The 21,762-nt window shown below is 41.5% G+C and overlaps 1 protein-coding gene across 6 annotated transcripts in view; it reads left to right on the top strand.

Annotated features, from left to right (window-relative positions):
* Window positions 1-21,762, top strand: part of opcml (opioid binding protein/cell adhesion molecule-like) — a 2,217,520-nt gene that overhangs the window by 1,183,834 nt on the left and 1,011,924 nt on the right. The window contains exon 2 of one of the 6 annotated variants that reach the window (XM_072593129.1): window positions 13,295-13,379. In XM_072593129.1, coding sequence (XP_072449230.1) covers window positions 13,295-13,379 — 85 coding nt within the window. Of the gene's footprint in view, window positions 1-12,615; window positions 13,380-21,762 lie in introns of those variants that run through there. The other 5 variants (XM_072593128.1, XM_072593130.1, XM_072593132.1 and 2 more) reach the window with 5 other exon arrangements.

The raw sequence follows: 21,762 nt of genomic DNA on the forward strand, positions 1-21,762 counted from the left end.
AAGGAGACTTTTTTTTCTCTTTTTTGATTTCCTTACACATTTAACACTTCAAAAAGAATAAAAGCATAATATAAATAAACGTGTGGCAGTATAGAACTTGAATATTGCTGAAAAATTATGTATTTTGTTGAAGTTTCTCATTCACTGATAATGTTCTGGTCTGTACAAAACCAAAAGATTTGACAAAATGTGTACTTCTTTAGTAATATTCAAGAGCACAATAGTTGTTCTTTATTTTTTTAAAAAAGAAAACACGTGCTTGCATTTTCATAATGGATTACTTTTGAATGGATTACCTGTTCTTTGTAGTCAACTGGTATGAATGAAAATGACATAAAAGTCCAAATAATTTTCTTTGGTGAATTTCCAGAACAGGTAGAGTTGTAAGAGCCTCAGCCCCTGTCCTTGTCCAACAGGTTCAAGAGTTTTGCTGCCTGTGTGGATAAGAAAGGCGACTGCGGCGAGGATGAGCCAACTGACCACAGCACCGTGGGTGCAGGGAGCCATTCAAGTTGGGGGAGTGAAGAGAAATGTTGTTGTATTTGGAGATAGTTCTCAATGACCAGGATTAAGAGTCCCAAAAGTTCTTTTGCCAGCCTGATGCTCGGGTTCAGGATATTTCATCTCAGTTGCAGAGGAGCTTGGAGTGGGAGCGTAAAGATCTAGTGATTGTGGTCCATGTAGGTACCAATAACATAGATAAAACTAAGGCAGAGTTTATGCTAAGGGAGTATAAACAGCTAGGAGCTAAATTAGAAAGCAGAACCAAAAAGGTAATAATCTCTGGGTGACTACCTGAGCCACAAACTATTTGGCACAGGGTCAATAAGATTAAGCAAGTGTGGTTCAAAGATTGGTCTGGGACAAATGGGTTTGAATTCATGGGATATTTGTGTGTGTGTGTGTGTGTGTGTGTGCGTGTGTGAGAGAGAGAGAGAGAGAGAGAGAAGGGAAATTGGAAAACCCAAATTAAAGGAAGAGGTAAGAGTACAGAATGCAGGAAAGGTTATTAAAATCTCCAGCACAGACACAACTCGGATGGAAAGTGTTAACAATCAAACTTCAAGCACACTTGACAAACAAATGACAATGAGAAGAGGGACGGTTAACACAGGACTGAAGGTATTATATCTGAATGTGTAAGGAATAGGTAAGTGAGCTTGTGGTACAGATCAAAATTGGCAGGTATCACATGGCGGGCATCATGGAGATGTGGCTGCAAGGGGATTAGGATTGGGATCTGAATATTCAAGGATATACATCCTATCGAAAAGATCTCTATATCGCTGAAGCCAGATGCCAACTCATGGACACTTACTCCTACCGTGATCTCACCATGACCTCACCTCCCATCACCAAACTACCATCTTCCAGACCATCCACAACTTCATCACCTCAGAGGATCTCCCATCCACAGACTCCAACCTCATAGTTCTGGAACGCTGCACCACCCAATTCTACCCCTTACCCAAAATCCACAAACCTGATTGTGAGCAACCTATGATCTGTGCCTGTTCCATCTAACTTATCTTCTCATATCTCAACACCTTTCTGTCCCCCTTGGTCCAGGAACTCCCCACATATATTCAGGACACCACGAACAGCCTCCACCTCCTCCATCACTTTCAGTTCCCCTTCCTGCAATGCCTCATCTTCACCATGGACATCCAGTCACTGGACACATCCGTCTACTATGGCGAAGGCCTCTAAGTCCTCTGTTTCTACCTCCCCTGCTGACCTAACCAGCACCTTTCTGCCGATGCACTCATTCGATTGGCAGAATTGGTCCTCACCCTCAACAACTTCTCCTTCGAATCCTCCCACTTATTTTAGACTAGAGAGGTAGTCATGGGCACTTGCACAGGCCTCAACTATGCCTGTCTTTTCATCGAGTTTATGGAACAGTCCACCTTCCACACATACGCGAGCACCATGCCCCACCTCTTCCTCCACTACATTGAGGACTGTATCAGCGCCACCTCATGCTCCCATGATGAGGTGGAACAGTTCACTAACTTCAGCAATACCTTCCACCTTGACCTTAAGTTCACCTGTGCCATCTTGGACACCTCCCTCCCCTTCCTGGACCTCTCCGTCTTCAACTCCCCCTCCTGTAAAAATGTTATCCCTTACTCCCAACTCAACATAGACATCTATTTCAAACCCACTGACTCCCACAATTACTTGGACTACACATCCTCCCACTCCCCCTCCTGTAAAAATGTTATCCCTTACTCCCAACTCTTCTGCCTCTGCGGAGGAGCACTTGCATTTCATGACATTTCAGATGGCCTCCTGTTTCCAGAATTAAGGTATCTCCTCCCATGTGGTAAACAACGCCGTCCAGCACATCTCCTCCACTTCCCACATCTGTGCCATTGAACCCTCCAACTGCAGCAAAGATAGAATGTAATCCCGCCCCCACCAGTCCTCACCTTCCAACCCACTAATTTCCACATACGGCACATTATCCTCCACCATTTTTGCCACCATCAGAGATATATTTCCCTCCCCACTCCTGTCTGCAATCCACAGAGACCATTCCCTCTGCAACTCCCTCATTAGGTCCATGCCCGCCACCAACCCACCCTCCACTCCGGCACCTTAAAACCTGCGCCCAGACCTCCCCCCTCATCTCCATCCAAGGCCCCAAAGACCTTTACACATCTAGCAGAACATATCCACCGACCTCAACTCCTGAATCTGTTGCTCTCAATGTGGTCTCCTCTACACTGGAGAGACAGGACGCCAACTTCCAGAGTGTTTCAGGGAACATCTCTGGGACACATGCACCCAACAACCCTCACCGCTCTGTGGCCAACCACTTCAATTCTTCCTCCCACTCTGCCAAGGATGAGCAAATCCTAGGCCTCCTCTACTGCCAAAACCAAGCCACCCGATGATTGGCAGGATATGCCACATCTTCCGTCTTGGGACCCTTCAACCACATGGCATCAACATCGACGATAGTAGTTTCCAAATCACTGCTCTCCCCACCTCATCTCATATCCAACCCTACAACTTGGCACCGCCCTATTGAAATATCCAACCTGTCCATCTTCCTTCCCACCTATCTGCTCCACCTTCCCACCGACCTACCACAATCACCCCCCACCTGCATCAGCCTATCACCTTCCCAGTTACCTTCCACCCAACCCCATCCCCATCCCCACACCCCCTCCTATTTCTCTCTCAGACCCCTTCCCCCCAACATTCCTGATGATAGGCTTATGCCCAAAGGGTAAAGGGGGTGGCTTGCCTTATTAATACAAAATGAAATTAAATCAATATAAGAAACAAAGTAGAGTCAGATGGTGTAGAATCCATATAGGTAGAATTGAGGAATCGCAAAGGTGAAAACACCATTCTTGGAGTTATGTACAGGCCTTCAAACAGTAGTCGTGAGCTGGAGCGCAAGATACACCAGGAGATAGAAAAGATGTGCTGGAAAGACAAAGTTACAGTGACCATGGGGGATTTCAATATGCAGCTACACTGGGAAAATCAGGTTGGTAGTAGGTTGCAAAGAAAGGAATTTTTGGAATTTTTACAAGATGGCTTTTTGGAGCAGCTTGTGGTGGAGCCCACTGGGGAACGGGCAAGACTGGATTTAGTGTTGTGCAATGAGGCAGACTTGATAAGGGAGCTTAAGGTGAAGGAACCCTTTGGACCAGGTTATAGTCCCACAGGTTTATTTGGAAGCACTAGCTTTCGGAGCGGTGTTCCTTCATCAGGTGGTTGTCACCTGATAAAGGAGCAGCCCTCTGAAAGCTAGTGCTTCCAAATAAACCTGTTGGACTATAACCTGGTGTTGTGTGATTTTTAACTTTGTACACCCCAGTCAACACCAGCGTCTCCAAATCATGAACCCTTAGGAGACAGTGATAATATATGATTGAATTTATTTTGCAAGTTGAGAGGGAGAAAGTAGAATCAGAGGTAAAGGTATTACAGCTGAATAAAGGCAACTACAGAGGCATGAGGGAGTGGCTGAATAGAATTGATTGGAAGAGGAGTCTAGCAGGAAAGACAGTGGAACAGCAACAACAGGAGTTTCTGGGAGTAATTCAGGAGACACAGCAAAGATTCATCCTGAGAAAAGAAGCATGGTGCAGGGAGAATGAGACAACTATGGCTGATGAAAGAGGTCAAGGATAGCATAAAAGCAAAAGAGAAAGCATATAATGTGATCAAGGGCAGTCAGAAACCAGAGGATTGGGAAGCTTGCAAAGACCAACAGATGTCAACAAAGAAAAAATAAGGAAGGAGAAGATTAAATATGAGGGTAAGCTAGCCTTTCAGATATTATAGAATTTTACACATTCTGGAAGAGTTTCTTTATTTCTTTAGATATATAAAGAGCTAAAGAGAGGCAAAAATGGACATTGCGGCACTGGTAAATGACGCAGGAGAGATAGTAGTGGGGAGCAAGGAAATAGTTGAAGAATTGAATAATCAGTCTTCACCATGGAAGACATGAGTAATATCCCAAGAGAGTGAGGGAGCAGAGCTGAATATGGTGGCCATCACAAGGACAAGGTGCTAGAAACACTGAATAGCCTGTAGGTGGATAAATCACCTGGTCCAGATGGACTACACCCCAGAGCTCTAAGGGAGATAGCTGAATGGATAGTGGAGGCATTAGTCATGATCTTTCAGGAATCACTGGAATCAGGGAGAGTTCCAGAGGATTGCAAAATCACCAATGTGACACCCCTGCTTAAAAAGAGAGTAAGGCAGCAGATGGAAAATTACAGACCAATTAGTCTAACATGGGTCATCGGTAAGATCCTAGAATCCATTGTGAATGATGAGATTTCTGAATACTTGGAAGTGTATGGTAAAATAGGGAAAAGTCAGCATGGTTTCATCACGGGTAGGTCATGCTTGTCAGATCTGCTAGAATTCTTTGAGGAAGTAACAAGCAGGTTAGACCAAGGAGAACCAATGGACGTTATTTACCTGGACTTCAAGAAGGCCTTTGACAAGGTGCCACACAGAGGCTACTGAGTAAGATAAGAGCACGTGGTATCAGGGACAAGGTGCTAGTGCTGTTAGAAGCTTGGCTGTCTGGCAGAAAGTGGAGAGTGGGGATAAAAGAGCACTTCTCAGATGGCAGCCAGTGCTTAGTTGAGTTCTGCAAAGCTTAGTGCTGGGATCACAACTTTTCACTTTATACATTAATGATCTACATGAAGGAACTGAGGGCATTCTGGTGACATTTGCAGATGATATAAAGATAGGTAGAGGGGCAGGTAGCATTGAGGAGGCAAGAAGGCTGCGGAAGGATTTGGTCAGGTTAGGAGAGTAGGCAAAGAAATGGCAGATGGAGTACAACATGGGAAAGCATGAGATCATGTACTTTGGTGGGAAGTATAGAGTTGTTGGCTATTTTCTAAATGGGGAGAAAATTCAGAAGTCTAAAGTGCAAAGAACCTTGGGAGTTTTCATCCAGGATTTGCTCAAGGTAAGCTTGCAGGTTGAGTTAGTAGTTAGGAAGGCAAATGCAATGATAACATTTATTTTGAGAGAACTTGAATATAAAAGCAAGGATGTCTGTCTGAGGCTCTATAAGGCTCTGGTCAGACCACATTTGGCATATTGTACACAGTTTTGGGCCCCATATCTCAGGAAGGATGTACTGGCCCTGGAATGTGTTCAGATTAAGTTCATGAGAATGGTCGCAGAAATGAAAAGCTTAACATATCAGGAACATTTGAGGACTCTGGGTTCATACTTGGAGTTAGAAGGATGAGGGGGAACTAATTGAAACATACAGAATAGGCCTGGACAGAGTAGATGTTGGGAAAATGTTTCCACTGGTAGGAGAGACTAGGATCTGAGGGCATAGCCTTAGGGTAAAAGAAAGACCTTTTAGAACGCAAATGAGGAGAAGCTTCTTCAGCCAGAGAGTGGTGAATCTATGGAATTCACTGCCACAGAAGGCTGTGGAGGCCAGGTCATTGGGTATATTTATGACGGAGATAGATAGGTTCTTGAATATCAAGGGATCAAGGTTTATGGGGAGAAGGTGGGAGAATAGGGTTTAGAAACTTATCAGCCATGATTGAATAGCGGAGCAGACTCCATGGGCTGAATGGCCTAATTTCTGCTCCTATGTCTTATGGTCTTCTCCCTTACATTGGATCTTGTAGTTCAGTGGGCAGGATGACAAAGTCTATTTTGTCTGGAAGGTGGTATGCCTGGCATTACATTACTCAATTTGTACTACGCAGAAGTCCATGGTGTGACATAATTCATGATCACAGCTGACTTGAAAGTAAATACACTAACAGGAGAAAATTATACCTAACAGCTAAATTATAGTATCTGTAATATAATGAATAGTCTTACAATTTGTATTTGTTTTCAGTCATTTATGATATATATTTGTTGTATTATGTAACAACAATTGCTTTGTTAACAACAAATTGGAAGAGAAGGTGACAATTTTAAAATCAATGATCAAATATTGTCAATGCTGTGTTGGGATACTACCTACTGACATCTATAGTTTGATTGAAATTATTTCATTTACCTTATGAATTTCAGTATGTAACCTTTTTTTAAAACTGTGGGTAAAATGGCAAAAATCATGTGATTTGATATTTTCCACATTGAAAGGGTTAAACTGAGAGGAACAGCTAAGCAAAGATTTGCAAAGACCTTGAAGGGGTTTCAAATTCATCGTCTAATAGTAAGGAGCCCAATCTGTGCAGAACCAAGCAAGTATTCATCTTGAGCGATTCCATTCACATCTGTTCTGATTTATCAGTCCTAAACCTCTGAGCACTGAAATAATTACGAACTTATGGAGAAATTAATTTCCTTCAATTTTGTTTTCCTGTCAAAGTTGCTTCACTGCAAAACATACATGATTATATCATTCAGCACTCCAAACTAATCATTTGGTAGGAAAGGTCACCGATAATCCCTCTTGTGGAATATCATATGACAACCTATTGTCTCACTGTCTTGGCATACATACTTATATATTTTTCTGTGTTATTTCTCATGGCAACACATCTAAAACTCTAAATCAGTCAGATGTTACCCAGTGTAACACTGATAGTCATTTTCAAACCCTGTGAATTGCTATTTCTTTGTCCCCTGCACTCTCTGAGAGCTTAAAATTCTTTATCCAAATTACTTAGCTGTGTTAGTTTCATAATGACTTCAGGAGGCCTCTACTTTCCTTGGCAGATTTTCCTGAGGGCTTCACTGAAATTGTCAAATTAAAATCATTTTATGCTGTGGACATGGGCCCACTGGGAACTGATAAAACATTCTACAACTCATTTTAGTTGGGTCCGTGAAGTGATTCCAGAAAGAAAAATAACCGCATGTTTTCAAGCAAAACCCTCCATTCTCTCACAAAGACTTAGTTTAAACATCTGGCATAAAAATGCAGGCAATTACTTGTTTGCATCCATTGGCAGGGAGTGTTGTTTTGTCAGATTACATCACCTTGTCAGATAATTGCCAAGGTTTATTTCTTGAAATATTCCTCGATTGCCTAATCATTGTTATTTAATAATGTACATTTTAAAGCTTCTGGCTTCTTTCTTTTCAACAAATTTTACTGCCCATGTGACATTGCTCGTGAGATTTTGCTTTCAGTGGGACCTCAGAATGTACAGAGGTTAGGGACAATGCTACTGTTGTAAAAATACCCCTCTCCTGGGAGAGCTGCAAGCAAGATTCAGAGTTATATTTCACAGTGTTCTGTTGTCCTGCATGTAATCATAGAATGCATCCATACAAATAGCAAGGTTGCTTTTTGTTCATTTTCTTTTTCTTCCACTTTTCAAAACACTTCCTTTTATCTTGCCCCACAACACATTCCTCTCAACTATTCCTCTTTTTTTATCTTTGAGGACACCAAGATTTAGGATCTGACTATGTATAACAAAGGATGGGCATTAGATGTCGACAGGATATTAAATGTTTAGCGATGATAGCTTTAAACCTTCATAGAAGAAAAGACTCATTGTACTTTCATTAACTGAAATTGTATCAGTTTTCTCAATGTGTATTAGAAAACCTTTGAAAATAATTTCTTAATTCTCTCTTGTAATTGGTGATGATGTGATTATTATTTGCTTCACTAAGGAGACTGTGACTGAGTTTAAAATCAAATCACTCAATTGTCTGCATTTGCTTGCTACAGAACTTCAGTTTCAAGTTATGCGGAGGAATATATAAATGCATTTTAAAATTTGCAGCCTCTTTAGCGTTTTTCAAAATAATCAGAAGCTTTAGCAATATGGATGGTTTCAAGTATAAATGTCACAGAAAATATGATTTGCATTGAGGATATAAAAAGATTAGATCATATGGCCTCTTGAACCTTCTCAATCAATCGTGAAAATTATGATGACCTCTTCCCTGTCAACTACACTCCCCATCGTTACATCTTTTGGTTCCCTTACTGTCCAAAAGTGTATTGATCTCAACTTTGTTTATGATCAATGGCTGAACATTCACAGAACTATATGAAAAAAACTCCAAAAGCTGACAATCTTCCAAGCAAAGAGATTGCTCCTAAGCTTAATCATAGAATCATTTATAGTGTGGAAGCAAACCATTCGCCCCATCAAGTCCACACCGAATCCCCGAAGAACATCGCACCCAGACTCACCCCCTCCACCCTATTCCTGTAACCCTGCATTTCCCTTGGCTTCCTGTATACCTCTGGACACTATGGGCAATTCAACATAACCAATCTACCTAACTCCACATTTTTGGTTTATGGGAGGAAACTGGCAGAAATGGGAAGAATGTGCAAACTCAACACAGGCAGTCACCCAAGACTGGAATCAAACCTGAATCAAACTGCTGTAAGGCAGCAGTGCTCACCACTGAGCCACTGTGCCATCAACTGACCCCTTTTCTTGAGCTTATGGCAGCAGATTTCATGGCCTTTTAGTTAAGGGCTGGGAGGCAAAATGGCTAGCAAGTTAACAGGGGAAGGAATGGTTGGGAGAGTCACCCAATGTCTTTTTATCATCAGATCCTATTGGCAGATATAACAAGGATTGCAGGGTGGCTGCTGGCTAAACCACCAATTGAGCCAATTTCATAGCCAATAAAGGTCATTTACCACCTCTGAGGGAATGCCGAGAATGAATTAGTGAGCATCTACTGGACTAAGCCTAATACAAAAATATATTTTCTTAGATCAGAGATGAAAGCTATACACAGTATCCCAGTTGTAATTTTACCATTACCTTGTGAAACAGTCCAGTTGAGTAGTAACTACAACAACAGTTCATGCTTAATATTTATTTCCTTTTAACCTGGAAGCTTATCACTTCTCCCAAAAAAAACATGTTGTACTAGTGTGCTGATTGCAATATGATTCTGTACTTATCAGTTTGTGTTGATGTTATATCCTTTCATTATTCCATCCTTTCTGAATTGCAAAATAAACTTCTTCAATGTTTCCTTTGAAATATATTTTAAAATGTTTTTAAATAAATGTTATGCCCATAGCTTGTGGCAAGAAACAATAGGTGGAATTTTGTGGAGGTGACAGGGGTCTTGGCATCAAGCTGAACAGGCCTTTTCTTGAAGAAAAAATGAGGACTACAGATGCTGGAAATCTGCAGAGTTGAGAGTGGCGCTGGAAAAGTGCAGTAGGTCAGGCAGCATCCGAGGAGCAGGAGAATCGATGTTTCAGACAAAAGGGCTTTGATAATGAAGGGTTTTTGCCCGAAACATCAATTTTCCTGCTCCTCGGATGCTGCCTGACCTGCTGTGCTTTTCCAGCACCACACTCTTGCATTTGTCAGACCTTTGCCAGGAATGGCGTTCCTGGGGGCAGAAATCCCACACGCATTTAGCCACCAACAAATCAGAGGAGAAAGTGAGGACTGCAGATGCTGGAGATCAGAGCTGAAAAATGTGTTGCTGGAAAAGCGCAGCTGGTCAGGCAGCATCCAAGGAGCAGGAGAATCGACGTTTCGGGCATGAGCCTTTCTTCAGGGCTGAAGAAGGGTTCATGCCCGAAACGTTGATTGTCCTGCTCTTTGGGTGCTGCCTGACCTGCTGTGCTTTTCCAGCAACACATTTTCAGCACCAACAAATCAGAGGCTAATTACTTGGTAGAATCATATTAAAGGCCAAGTTGCTGCTGGAATAGCATCTGGGGTCACAGAGGAACAAAGAGCACAAAAAGTAATTTGTGAGTTTTCTGAGGTTGAAATCATGGGGACAAGAAGCATTGGGAAGGCTGTACGCAAGAAGAGGGTGAGCTGTCAATGGATGCCCGTCTGCTTTATTTCCAGTTCATTGACTGTCTTCAAGCAAGGGGTCCATGATTTGCCATTGGTTCTTCACCAACCTGTAAAAGCAAAACCCTTGAAAAGCAGAGTGAACATAAGAGAGAAAGATGGTGACTACACAGACATCTTGTTCCCTGCTGACTCATGACCTCCACTTAAATACAAATATACCTGACAAATGCCTAATTATGTACCTGACCTCATGGATGTGGACTGAACAGAGGACATTAGCCTTTGAACAGTATCTCCTCAAACAACTTTTCTGTTTTGTGGGGTTTGTTCCAGCATACTACAGAAGCCAATGATCGGTCAAATTACATAAACTGAGCAAATAAAAACCGAAAGAACTGTAGATGCTGTGAATCAGAAACAAAGACAGAAGTTGCTGGAAAAGCTCAGCCAGTCTGGCAGCATCTGTGAAGAGAATGCAGAGTTAACGTTAACTCTGCTTTCTCTTTCACAGATGCTGCCAGACCTGCTGAGCTTTTCCAGCACCTTCCGTTTTCGTACACAGACTGAGCATTGTGTTAAATCCACGTCTCATCCAAGTTCATAGATACACAATGCTACAGGTCAGAGACCACTTGCAATTGGGTCAGATTTTAACTGACAAGAAATGATTTTAAATGGTGAGCTGTTATCATATCTCAGAGCCAGGAGAGACTGCAACACAAGCATGCTGCCTACTGGCTAGAAGTATACAGATCAGCTTCAGCAGAACCAATGACCTCCGTGCCCAACTGGGACTGTCCACACTCTCAAAACATCTTACTTTTGGAAAAGAAATGTACTTTAGTGCAGTGAATCTGCTGGGATTTCAAGAAATTCCTTTTGTTTTGGAAAAAAGAAAAAATCTAATGGACATTGGGCTTGAGTTATATTTTATAAGGAGTGGAGCTGAAATCTATAAACCAGCCTCATCCTGCTGCATTCCAGAGACAGACACTACATTTAAGCTATCACATTGTGTTCCTCTGAGGCAGTGGTATGTAACTGATGTCTCAGGTATTTTTAGGTGCTAATTAAATATAAAAAAGGATGAGGTCAAGCAATTTAAAATGAAACTTTCTCCAAATAGTAACCCTGTTTCCCAAAATATTTCTCTGCCATTAAATCAGGCAAGTGTCTGGTTCTATGGTGTCTAGTCACTGACAGGAACACTTCCATTCTGACAAGTGCCTGTATTTGCATTTTTTTACACTTTCTGAAGCGAAACGAGTTTCTCTATAATTAGTACCACTGGAGTCCCGAGAGAAAGGTGACTCACAAAATTCTAAAATCATAATGGGTATTATTACTTCGATTGTCTGAAACGTACTCCAGAGTAGTGACTGTGACAGCTTGGTTAATTTGGTTAAGTAGAAAACTTGTTGTTCGCAATTCCTCCCTACCGAAAAAAAAACATTAAAATATGTCATCTGTGCAGATCTTGACAACACCAAGTCTTAATGATTCCACAACTTACACAGCAATTTGTTGACATGTCTGACATGAAGCAGTGGTTAGCGGAAGACAGACTGAAATTATTGCTGGTCATAAAAATATCTGCAACTCCATGGGGTGTTTGGGGTCGGTGGTGAATGGTCGTGATGCTGATTATCAGTTCTTTGGAATCCAGGCATGTCTGTTGTCCAGCACCAACCAAATAAAGGCTGGGGGTGGGGGGGGGGGGGGGGGGGAAGTTGAGTTATGCTTTTTTAAAAAAACTGAAATTCAACTATCCAACATTAGATCTCATCAATGAGTTGTAAACTGTTGCCTGGTTGTATTCGTGGGTAATGCTGTTCTTTATCACGAACTGAATAGCTGCTGTAGCGGTGAAGTCAGTGCCACTGTGTGGCTGAATTCGGTTAACAATGTCTCCTGACAAACTTTAGCTGCTGTCCAGAGCGCTGGCTGATTAAAACAAACGAACAACGTGAATATGCCCAGCAGCAGTGCAACTGACTGGAGAGAGGAAAAAAAAGAGGTCACAATCCTCTTGCTAACTATGCAAGGGTTAAATGCCATCGCGCGAACGACAGGGCCATAACAATATAACAGAGTGCTGAGGTTTGCAAAGGGTTACATTTCCCAGCTGGAATTGACATGCACCGCAACTGTATCAGTCGAGGTCGAAGTGCTGGGATAGTATTGCTAAATGCAGGATTAATCTTTTAATCGCCACCGGTTCCGCACTGAATGATGTTAATGGATGGATCTGTATTGCCATGCATAACTATATGATTATCTTTTGGATGGTGGTGTTGTGAACATGAATGTAAGGGTTAAATGAGGAGAGCTGGAGGGAAAGGGGTGAGCTGCTGTCCAGTTGCAGTGTAACTCCGCGATGTTGGTCACTGGGGGAGGCGGATACTGGACGGTGACGATTCTGAAGAGGGGAAGGACTGTTGTTCATCCAGAGCTCCAGCCGCCTTGGAAAGCACTGGCTTTCAACTGATTCTTGTTGTCATCTCTTTCTCTCCCCGTGACAGAAGCTTGCACAATCATTTTTTTTTTCTCTCTATTTCAGAGAGGGAGGGAGGGTGAAATACTCGGACTGAGAGTTGCGTTTTTACATTGCATTGCCTTTGCTGAAGAGAAGCATCGACTTTTTAAATTCCTCTCTGTGAACTGAACCGGGCACATTTCCACTCTGGACAGTTTGGATACAGAATATTTTTTTCTCTCTCTCTGCGAATTGGAACATCTTTTTTGTATTTGGATTTGATGTAGCCTTTTTTTGGAGTTTTTGCCTGCACCAGATTGCTGGACCGTCAGCCCCCCCACCCCCCCACCCCTCTCTCCCCCCCACCTCTCTCTCTCTCTCTCCCTCTCTCTGTCTATACATTTTTGTGTGTTTGTGTGGCGAAGGCTCGATTGGGGTGTCGAACTTGTCATGCGGCTGTGTGTGGTCCTGTGTCCGGCCAGGGGGGGCTTCGGCCCTGACACACGGCAGTTGCCGGGCTCTTGTCCGGCCAGGTGGCTGATGTTGCTGGCGCTCAGGTTACTTTTCCTTGTGCCCGCAGGAGAGCCGGTCGGCCGCAGCGAAAGCAACTTCCCCAAAGCCATGGACAACGTGACGGTGAGGCAGGGAGAAAACGCTGTGCTCAGGTAGGCTCACCCCAGCTCTCTGTTCAACAAATAGAGATTGCAATTATTTTGTTTTAGCCATAACTGCTTGTTTGTTATAACATGCATTTAAAAAGTTGGACACAATTCTCACTGTCTGCATTACATTGATGTTTTCTCTCGTTGCATTGCCAATGCTATCATTGTTTATTCCTAATTAATCTCCAAACATTGTCTCCTTAACGCATTCCGGAGCCCGAAATGTTCTCTTTGCACAGATATTGTATGGTTTGTTGCTCAGTAGTTGGATTGCTAATGCTATTTGAGTAGGTAAAGTCATTTTCTAGCAGTATGGGGAACCCAGCTTACTTGCTCTTGTTGCAGCTTTCGTGATCTCCCCGGGAAATTGACTTCGGTGTGTGGTTGCTTTATCATGGGGAGCGCACCTCCAGTACCAGCCGCTTCCCTAGGAAGGTTGATGAATTGTGTCATGTCCACGGTGATGTCAGTTTTTGGGGGTCCCACCCGGTGATTGTTGAGAACCCCTTGCTTCAGTTCTCCAGAATCCAGGCACGTGCACAGCCCTGGAATCTCCCTGTGGCCGGAATGATTCATTCATTTATACTCTGCTCATATTCCTTGGACACTGTCCAAGGTGTTGGCTCCCGGTTTATTTGTAACTGCTTTAGTGGTTGGGGGTGGGAGGGGGGGAGGTGGGGCTGGGTTTGGCAAAACTGACTGTGAAGGGGGCTGGTGGGGGCGGAGTTAGAAGCCGTACCATCCAGGGCCAGTTGTTCAATGTCACATCCATGTGCTATGTGAAGGAATCGGGAACAGGCTGAAAGAATAGACGGTTATCAGTGGAAAAGAGAGTGTTGTAATGCATTCATGTGTTTGTTTTATTTTTAGACTTGCAGTGTATTCGTTCTGTGTAGATTTAATTGTATTGTGTGCTCAGCTCAGACTCTCAGATTGTTATCAATGTGTAATTATTGTTTGTATGGTATATTAGATATGAGAGGATCAATCTCACCACTGAAGTCTTTTTTTTAGGGGAATGAAGGGTTGCTTTTCCCGTTTTGACAAATTAATAAAGTTGAAGCATTTTTGTGGCCAGGAAACCCATCTCTGGAAAAAGACTAACATTGGATTTATTTGCATACATTGCTGGCAATGTTGTAGCCTTGGCTGTCCCCGTGCTTTAGTGCTGGTGATTTTTATTAATGCAATTCTTCTTGGCAGATAGCCATCTCGACAGAGAGGCACCCTTCTGATCAAAGGACATCTGAATAAAATATTACTATTTTTGTTTTGTATATTGTGCTGCCCACGGTAGTGCAGACCACTATTGCTGTCTATGGCTGGAATCTTTAAATAATAGGGACTGTCTTCACATTTTTGTTGTGACGATTGAGGAAAAAGGTAAAGCTTCATTTTTTTTTACTAGTTCAGTTTCATATTTGGTTTCCTATATTCAGGAAAAAGACTATTAACTGTAAGAAGTTTGAGACATATTTCCATCGCACAGAATTCGTAATGTGATTAATACCTTTATAATAATTGCTTCCAATATTTGTGACTACTATTTATTGATTCAGTGTGTTTGAAGATGCTTGACTGATATTGTGTCTGCATAAAAGGTATTCACTTTTTCAAAAAAAAACTTGCAAATAACAAATGGTTATTCTTTGTAAGATGCATTAATGGGTGTACAGAGAGTAAGATCCATTGGTTGGTAACTCTGAATGTACTCCTTTTATTTCAGAGGATACTACTTCTGTTGAGAATAACTACATTACCATTACATCTATCACACTCTTCACCACCACATGCAGGCAGGGAATGGCTTCTGTTTCACTCAGTTTACTTCAACCATCTTCCTGATGGTACCAAATTATGTCATAAGAAAATACATTTATTCTTTCAAAGACTATTTCAGTCCTGTATTGACAACTCCAGCAGTGTTAATTTTATGTGCATAAGAATGCAAATTACCCTCCACACTTTTAATTGATGTAAGGTCATATAATGAATTCTAAGCCTTTGAAGGAAAATATGGTGTTGTGGGAGACCAGTGCATTTCATGTGTTAAACACACAGAGACAGTTTCCAGTTGAGAAATTGTAATAAACATATCTATACACTGCTAGTATTGGACTGGTATTTATGATCTAATCTGTGCAGCTCAATCATCCCCATCTAAGTTATTGATTAGGAACAGAAAGGATAATTCAAGTCTTCAGTGTTTCAGAATTTCATTAGATAACTATTGTGACCACCAGATCCCAAAACTAAGCTCAGCAAAGGATTGCCTTTCTTTATGCCTTCAGAAAGTCATTTTTTTTCCATTATTAAATATCATTTGGAATATTCAGCATAAAACATCGGTTTAAGCTACAGGAGAATTGGACTGAAATGGAATTCCATTACAAAATGGTGTAGATGTTTGATCAACAGGGGAGCATAAATATGGTTTGTGAAGGCGCTTTCTTTTGAACAAGAGATGACTGGCCTGGTTACACTGCTGGACTGCAAACAGATGTGTGGAAACTGAGATGGAGAACAGTTGGGCTGTAGGTTCTTGATTGATGCTAACTGAGATCCTTCTATGCAATGTTACTTGATTTTATATGAGGAGGTTTGCTCCTCTTGCAAAGTAGAGAAAGTTTTATGGTAAATGACAATTTTTTTTTGTCACTAGAAGTAGAGATTTAAAACTGTCCTCTAGGCATCTTAAGATTTTACTTTCTAAAGTTTATTACTTTGTTTTGATCAAGGTTAAACGTGTGCACTGTTCCCTTTCTAATCCCACTCATCAGCTGGTCACAACAGATTTAAAGTTGAATCAGGTTGGCGATGTGGCCAATTATTTGCTCTTGGACTGTGTGAAGTTCAAGAACAAGTCAGTCAGGTTTCATTAACCTACAATTTATAAATGATTTATTATCATAAACCAAATTTAAAAAGATGCAAGGTTAATTGCCAGATTGGATAATGCGCATATACTATACCTTATACACCCCCTCTGCCTCCTCCCGCCAAGAGAAAGAGCAAAAACTGAACACTTTGTAGATGTTAACTGTGAGGTACTTTGGCCAAATTATAAATGACTCAAGCGTAAACACTGAATCACAGTTTCCCAAATGCTGTTCTGATTCCAAAGTCATTCTGCATGCACAAGTTCTTGACATTAGGTTGTCTTCTGCAATTTGAATTCCCTTTGCTTCAGGTAATGAGGTACATTCCAAGAAAATCCTCTTTACAAACTATTACTGGGTGGTGAAAATGACTTTTGGTAGGTTTTCAGCTCATGTAGGTTGCTGAAAGGTATTGCAAGGATAGAAAATTAGTTAAAGATTGGTTACTGTTCTGGCAGGCCAAATTCCCTCTGGGTTAAAAAAAAAAGTGCAACTGTTTTATCTCACTCAAACTGGAACCACTGAGAGGTTGTGGGATCTCCGTCTGGAAGTTCTCCAGGTTCCAAGATTCATTCAAGGTCACTGACGTTTATTGCTGTTTGTCCAGTACCTTTTCTTAACAAAGCATCTTCTTTAAAAGTTTAAGATAGATCCAGGTGATGTTTTGAAAAAGGATCATGTCTCTTTACAGCAACTTCAAGAAATTCATCTCCCAGTGTATCCCCAATCACTCATTTCAAGATTACCCTTTCCAATATCTTTCTTTACTTACACAAAACTGCGAAATTCTACTCATTGACAACATTGTATCATACAATTTGCACCAGTGTACTGTTAAAGTTGATGTTAACTGAATCATAGTTGTCCATTTTGATTGGGCTTATTGTTTGAATTGTAAGCTGAGGGCTTATTTCTCAGTTAAAGATCTTGCATATGTTCTTGAATAAACCACGATGTGAGGAAATATAAATACATTTTTCCTATTCAATTTGCTAAATATATTCCATGTGTTGGCTGATCACAAAGCAACATCACTGAGAAATTAACGTAGAAACTGCACTGATCCTTCCTCTATCGAGGGACATAATTCAAAGACACTCAATGGATTTTTTTCTCTCTTCGGTTGCCTGGCTGAACTAGGGCCAACATATCCTACTTATTTTGCTGGAGTAAAATTCTTACTTGTACCTGTAATGCAAATTTATATTTTTGTTTTTACAAAATCGAAAATGGCGTGGTTTGTATTGTACTGAAGCTGCTGTTAGTCTGTAGTTTGCTTGAACACCTCAGATGAATTGGACCTTGAAGAAGCTTTAACAGTGGTAGCATGAAATATGGTAAACTGTAAATAATTAACTGATGTAATTTAATACTGAGAAGTTTAAGGGGATATATTTTTGGAGGAAGAACAAGAGAGGCAAGACTACAAGTCTAAAGAATAAACAAGTATGAGAGTATACATGAACAAATTGCAGGTTAGATTACTTACAGGGTGGAGACAGGCCCTTCGGCCCAACAAGCCCAAACCGCCCCATCGAAGCGCAACCCACCCATACCCCTACATTTACCCCTTACCTAACACTACGGGCAATTTAGCATGGCCAATTCACCTGACCTGCACATCTTTGGACTGTGGGAGGAAACCGGAGCACCCGGAGGAAACCCACGCAGACATGGGGAGAACGTGCAAACTCCACACAGTCAGTCGCCTGAGTCAGGAATTGAACCCAGATCTCTGACGCTGTGAGGCAGCAGTGCTAACCACTGTGCCACCATGCTGCCCACTCCCATATGATGACTGGTCAGGTGGAGAAACTGGAGAAAGGCATGCAGACTTCAAAGCATAGCGCCTGGAATCCAGGATGGGTCAATACAAAATTTGAATCAGTCTCAAATGGGGCATTATATATTAAGAAGGACTTGGAGGCCTTGGGTAGAGTAAGGAAATTATTGACAAAAATAGTTCCAAGGACGAGAGACTTCAATTGTTTAGGTAGATTGGAGAAACTGGGGCTGTTCTTTGAAAAGAGAACTTTAGAAGGAGATTTGTTCAAAGGAAAAGGAAAAGTTTAATATTATCAGGGGTCTGAACAATGTAGTTAGAGAGAAACTGTTCTTATTGGCAGAAGGTTCAAGAACCAGACCATGCCAATTTAAGGTAGTTGCCTCAAAGAACTACATGACATTAGATTGAACTTAGGAACACAGTGAGTGGTTATGAATTAATCCCTGCAAGTCTGGTAAAAGACAATACAATCACAGCTTTCAAAACAGAGTTGGATAAGTACCAGAAGAGTGGAGAAGTGCAGGCCTTTAGAAAAAGGGTGTAGAATGAGGCTGGTTGAGTTGGTATTGTAGAAGTCTAGCATGAATGCATTGGCTGAATGGCTTCCTTCTATGCTGACAACAGTCTCCTATTTTCTGATTACAACGCTGTTGTTTAACATGCTGTGAGGAAAGTGCCCATTCAAATGAGTGTTGCAAGGTTAGCCATGACACCAGAGATGTGATCAGTAAGCTGATGATGCACTGAGGGTCATCGAGAGTGTAGTGCTGGAAAAACACACCAGGCCAGGCAGCATCTGAGAGCAGGAGAATCGACGTTTCAGGCAAAAGCCCTTCATCAAAATCCTTTTGCTCGAAATGTCAATTCTCCTGTTCCTTGGATGCTGCTTGGCCTACTGTGCTTTTCCAGCATCACACTCTTGACTCTAATCTCCCGCATCTGCAGTCCTCGCTTTCTTCTGGATGCACTGAAGGTGCTGAACAGATTTACAGATGGCCTTCAATATGTGCTAGTCAGAGCCTCCAGAAAGCCCATGGTATACCGCTCTTCACACAACATCACACATTTATGTTGCTTGAAGTAACAAACTACCGAACCTCTTCAGACAGTCCAAGAAGGAAGAGGTGGAATCTGGTACAGACAAGGAAGCAGCACTGTTAGTCACTGTTTCAAGATTCACATCTGCAAGGGTGATCCCCATTCCCAATACCTCACCTTTTCCACAAACTAAAGCCAAATTTCCCTCAACACAGAGTAGTGCTGCAAGCAACTATCCTTTCCCATCCTTCTCAACATCATTTCTTGTTTTATTACTGCCTATGTCACTTAACTGGAAGCAAATAAAACTTTTCCCTGCCTCTTGCTTGTCTGCAGCAAATAAAATTGGCAACATGGGAAAGTAGAGCAACTATTAATAATTATTTGGCTTAGAAATGAAAAGGAAGATTATTGTTCTAATGCTGTATTACAGATCAAAGTGCGGCTATTCATCATTGCCCTGTCTCTGCCTTAAATTTTGAGTTGGCGCACCCTTGTAACTTCATAAAGTTGGCCTGGTCTGATCCAAACTTGACTGCTTCATCTTCCAGGTTTTGGAATCTGTAAGTAGCAGAATCTATCATCCGGATTTGAGGCAGCATCTTGGTTACTAAGTGCGAAATTGGATGCTCCATGCAGGTGGCCCCTCTTCCCATGGTTAAAGAAATCATCAGAAAGCAAGTGTGCATATAAGATTTTCTGTCTGCATGTTGGTCATTCTTTACTGCTGTTCCAGAAACATCCGCTTTGTCAATATGCCCCAAGATTCAGCATCTGAATCCACCTAAATGCAGCTTGGAATCCACTGTGGCCTCCAATGTGAGGTCTCTGCCTCCACCATCGATTGTTGATTAGTTAAGTGTGTATCACCAGGTAAAAGCCATCTGTAATTCTTTACTCCACTGAGAAGTGAGGTACTTGAGAGCTGGTATCTGGTCCTGTACAAAATTCCCTCTCGTTATATGGCTGCAAAGCAACCTATACATTCCCACCGAGGCTGGAGGCATATTGACACCATTACGTTATCATAGGGCCGAGCTACTTCAAAACACCCGAGTGTTTAAGTCTCCTGTGCACTACATGAGAAACATGAGATGATACTTTAGTTCTGTGACAATGCATCCTGAAGGGAATGACCTCCTCTGAAGGGTCACCATCAACATCCTTCCAAACCACCACTTGAAGCACCTGTGGGAGATTGAGGACATGAATTTATAATGTCAGGGTGAGAACATTCTCAGCATTCATAATGCACATAAGAATATTTCAGTCTCTGCTAACATCAAATCATTATGACTGAGTGTCACATATCATGTGACAATCCAGTATTTAACTCCAATATCAAGTGGACTGGGAGCCATCTATCTCTGATAGTAAAGCACAGTGAAATTCTGGTTATGTTTAGTGCTGCCACCTTTGCAGCGTAAGATGATTGAAGGTCATTTGCAATTCTCTGACGAATCGATGTGTTCTGTGTTCCTCTCCTGCCTGATGGGAAAGGAGAGACATTATGAGGAAGAATAAAGGATGGAGATCATTTAATGAGAATGATATTGTGAGGGGCCATGACATTGTTTAATATGTAAATGTCAGTGATGGACAGACAGATTGGGGAAGTTTATGGACAGTAGTCATTGGCTATGTCCACTGAGTATGTTGAGAAGTGATGTGTTGGTGCTAGCTTGAGAATATAGGATATGGAGGTTGGTGTAAATCACACATGAGGATTAATTTAGATGTCCTATTATACTCACCTTTCCTGACCTGATTTGGTCATTAAATCATTTCCAGCATTGAATCCAGGCATATGGTGCTACACTGCTATTTCTGGCCTCTGCAACCTTCAGCCATGTCTTCATGGTTTCAGCAGTTGACTTCTACTACCCATCAATAGGAAACACTATGTCCTTCTCGCTCTTTCCAGACCGAGTATCATATTCAGTGTAGTTTCACTAAAGCCAGCCACTCTAAGATTACACATTCCATTCTGTCACTTTCTTGTGTTTTGCTTTGAACTCCAAAATCCTTTGGATAAATGTCTCCAATGTGCCTTTGGATAGTGAAGTTGAAATCAACTTTACATGGAACTATCAATTGTGGGAAAATGTTAAGAGTAAAACTGTGGTCAACGAGGATGAGATGGAAAAAAATAATCACGCATACTAAAACATTTATCTATGTGATGTACTAAATAAAGAGAATCTTAAACCAAATCAAGTCAGACAGTTCATTTAGTTACCATTCATCATTCCCTGAGATTGAACAACAGTCTCTATTGTCTGTAAGTAAGCTAAACAGCATGTATACACTGTAGGTGGCACAAGTTGTTGATATGTTCAGAAAGATGACAGGAGAGCATTCTATAGACCTTGTTAAATAACACAGAAACAAACCACAGGGGTATGGCCCTTAGATTTGAGAATAGCATTATGCTAAAATAGTCCATTAGTGTCCAAACACATATAACAACACAGAGAAATTGTGATAAAATGTGAGGTTGACTATTTTACTGGTAAAAGCTGGAAAATGTTTGACATCTGTGAAAAGGGCATAATGGCCTGTCATTATGGTGGACTTTGAAAAATTATCGCATCACAGGCACTGCAATAAAATTGTTGCTATTTTCTGCAGCAATTTTTTGTTTGTATTTGTTCTTTGCTCCAAAATTAACGTCAATCACAAA

Source organism: Chiloscyllium punctatum, chromosome 23 (assembly GCF_047496795.1).
Source record: "Chiloscyllium punctatum isolate Juve2018m chromosome 23, sChiPun1.3, whole genome shotgun sequence".
NCBI classification, from domain to species: Eukaryota; Metazoa; Chordata; class Chondrichthyes; order Orectolobiformes; family Hemiscylliidae; genus Chiloscyllium; species Chiloscyllium punctatum.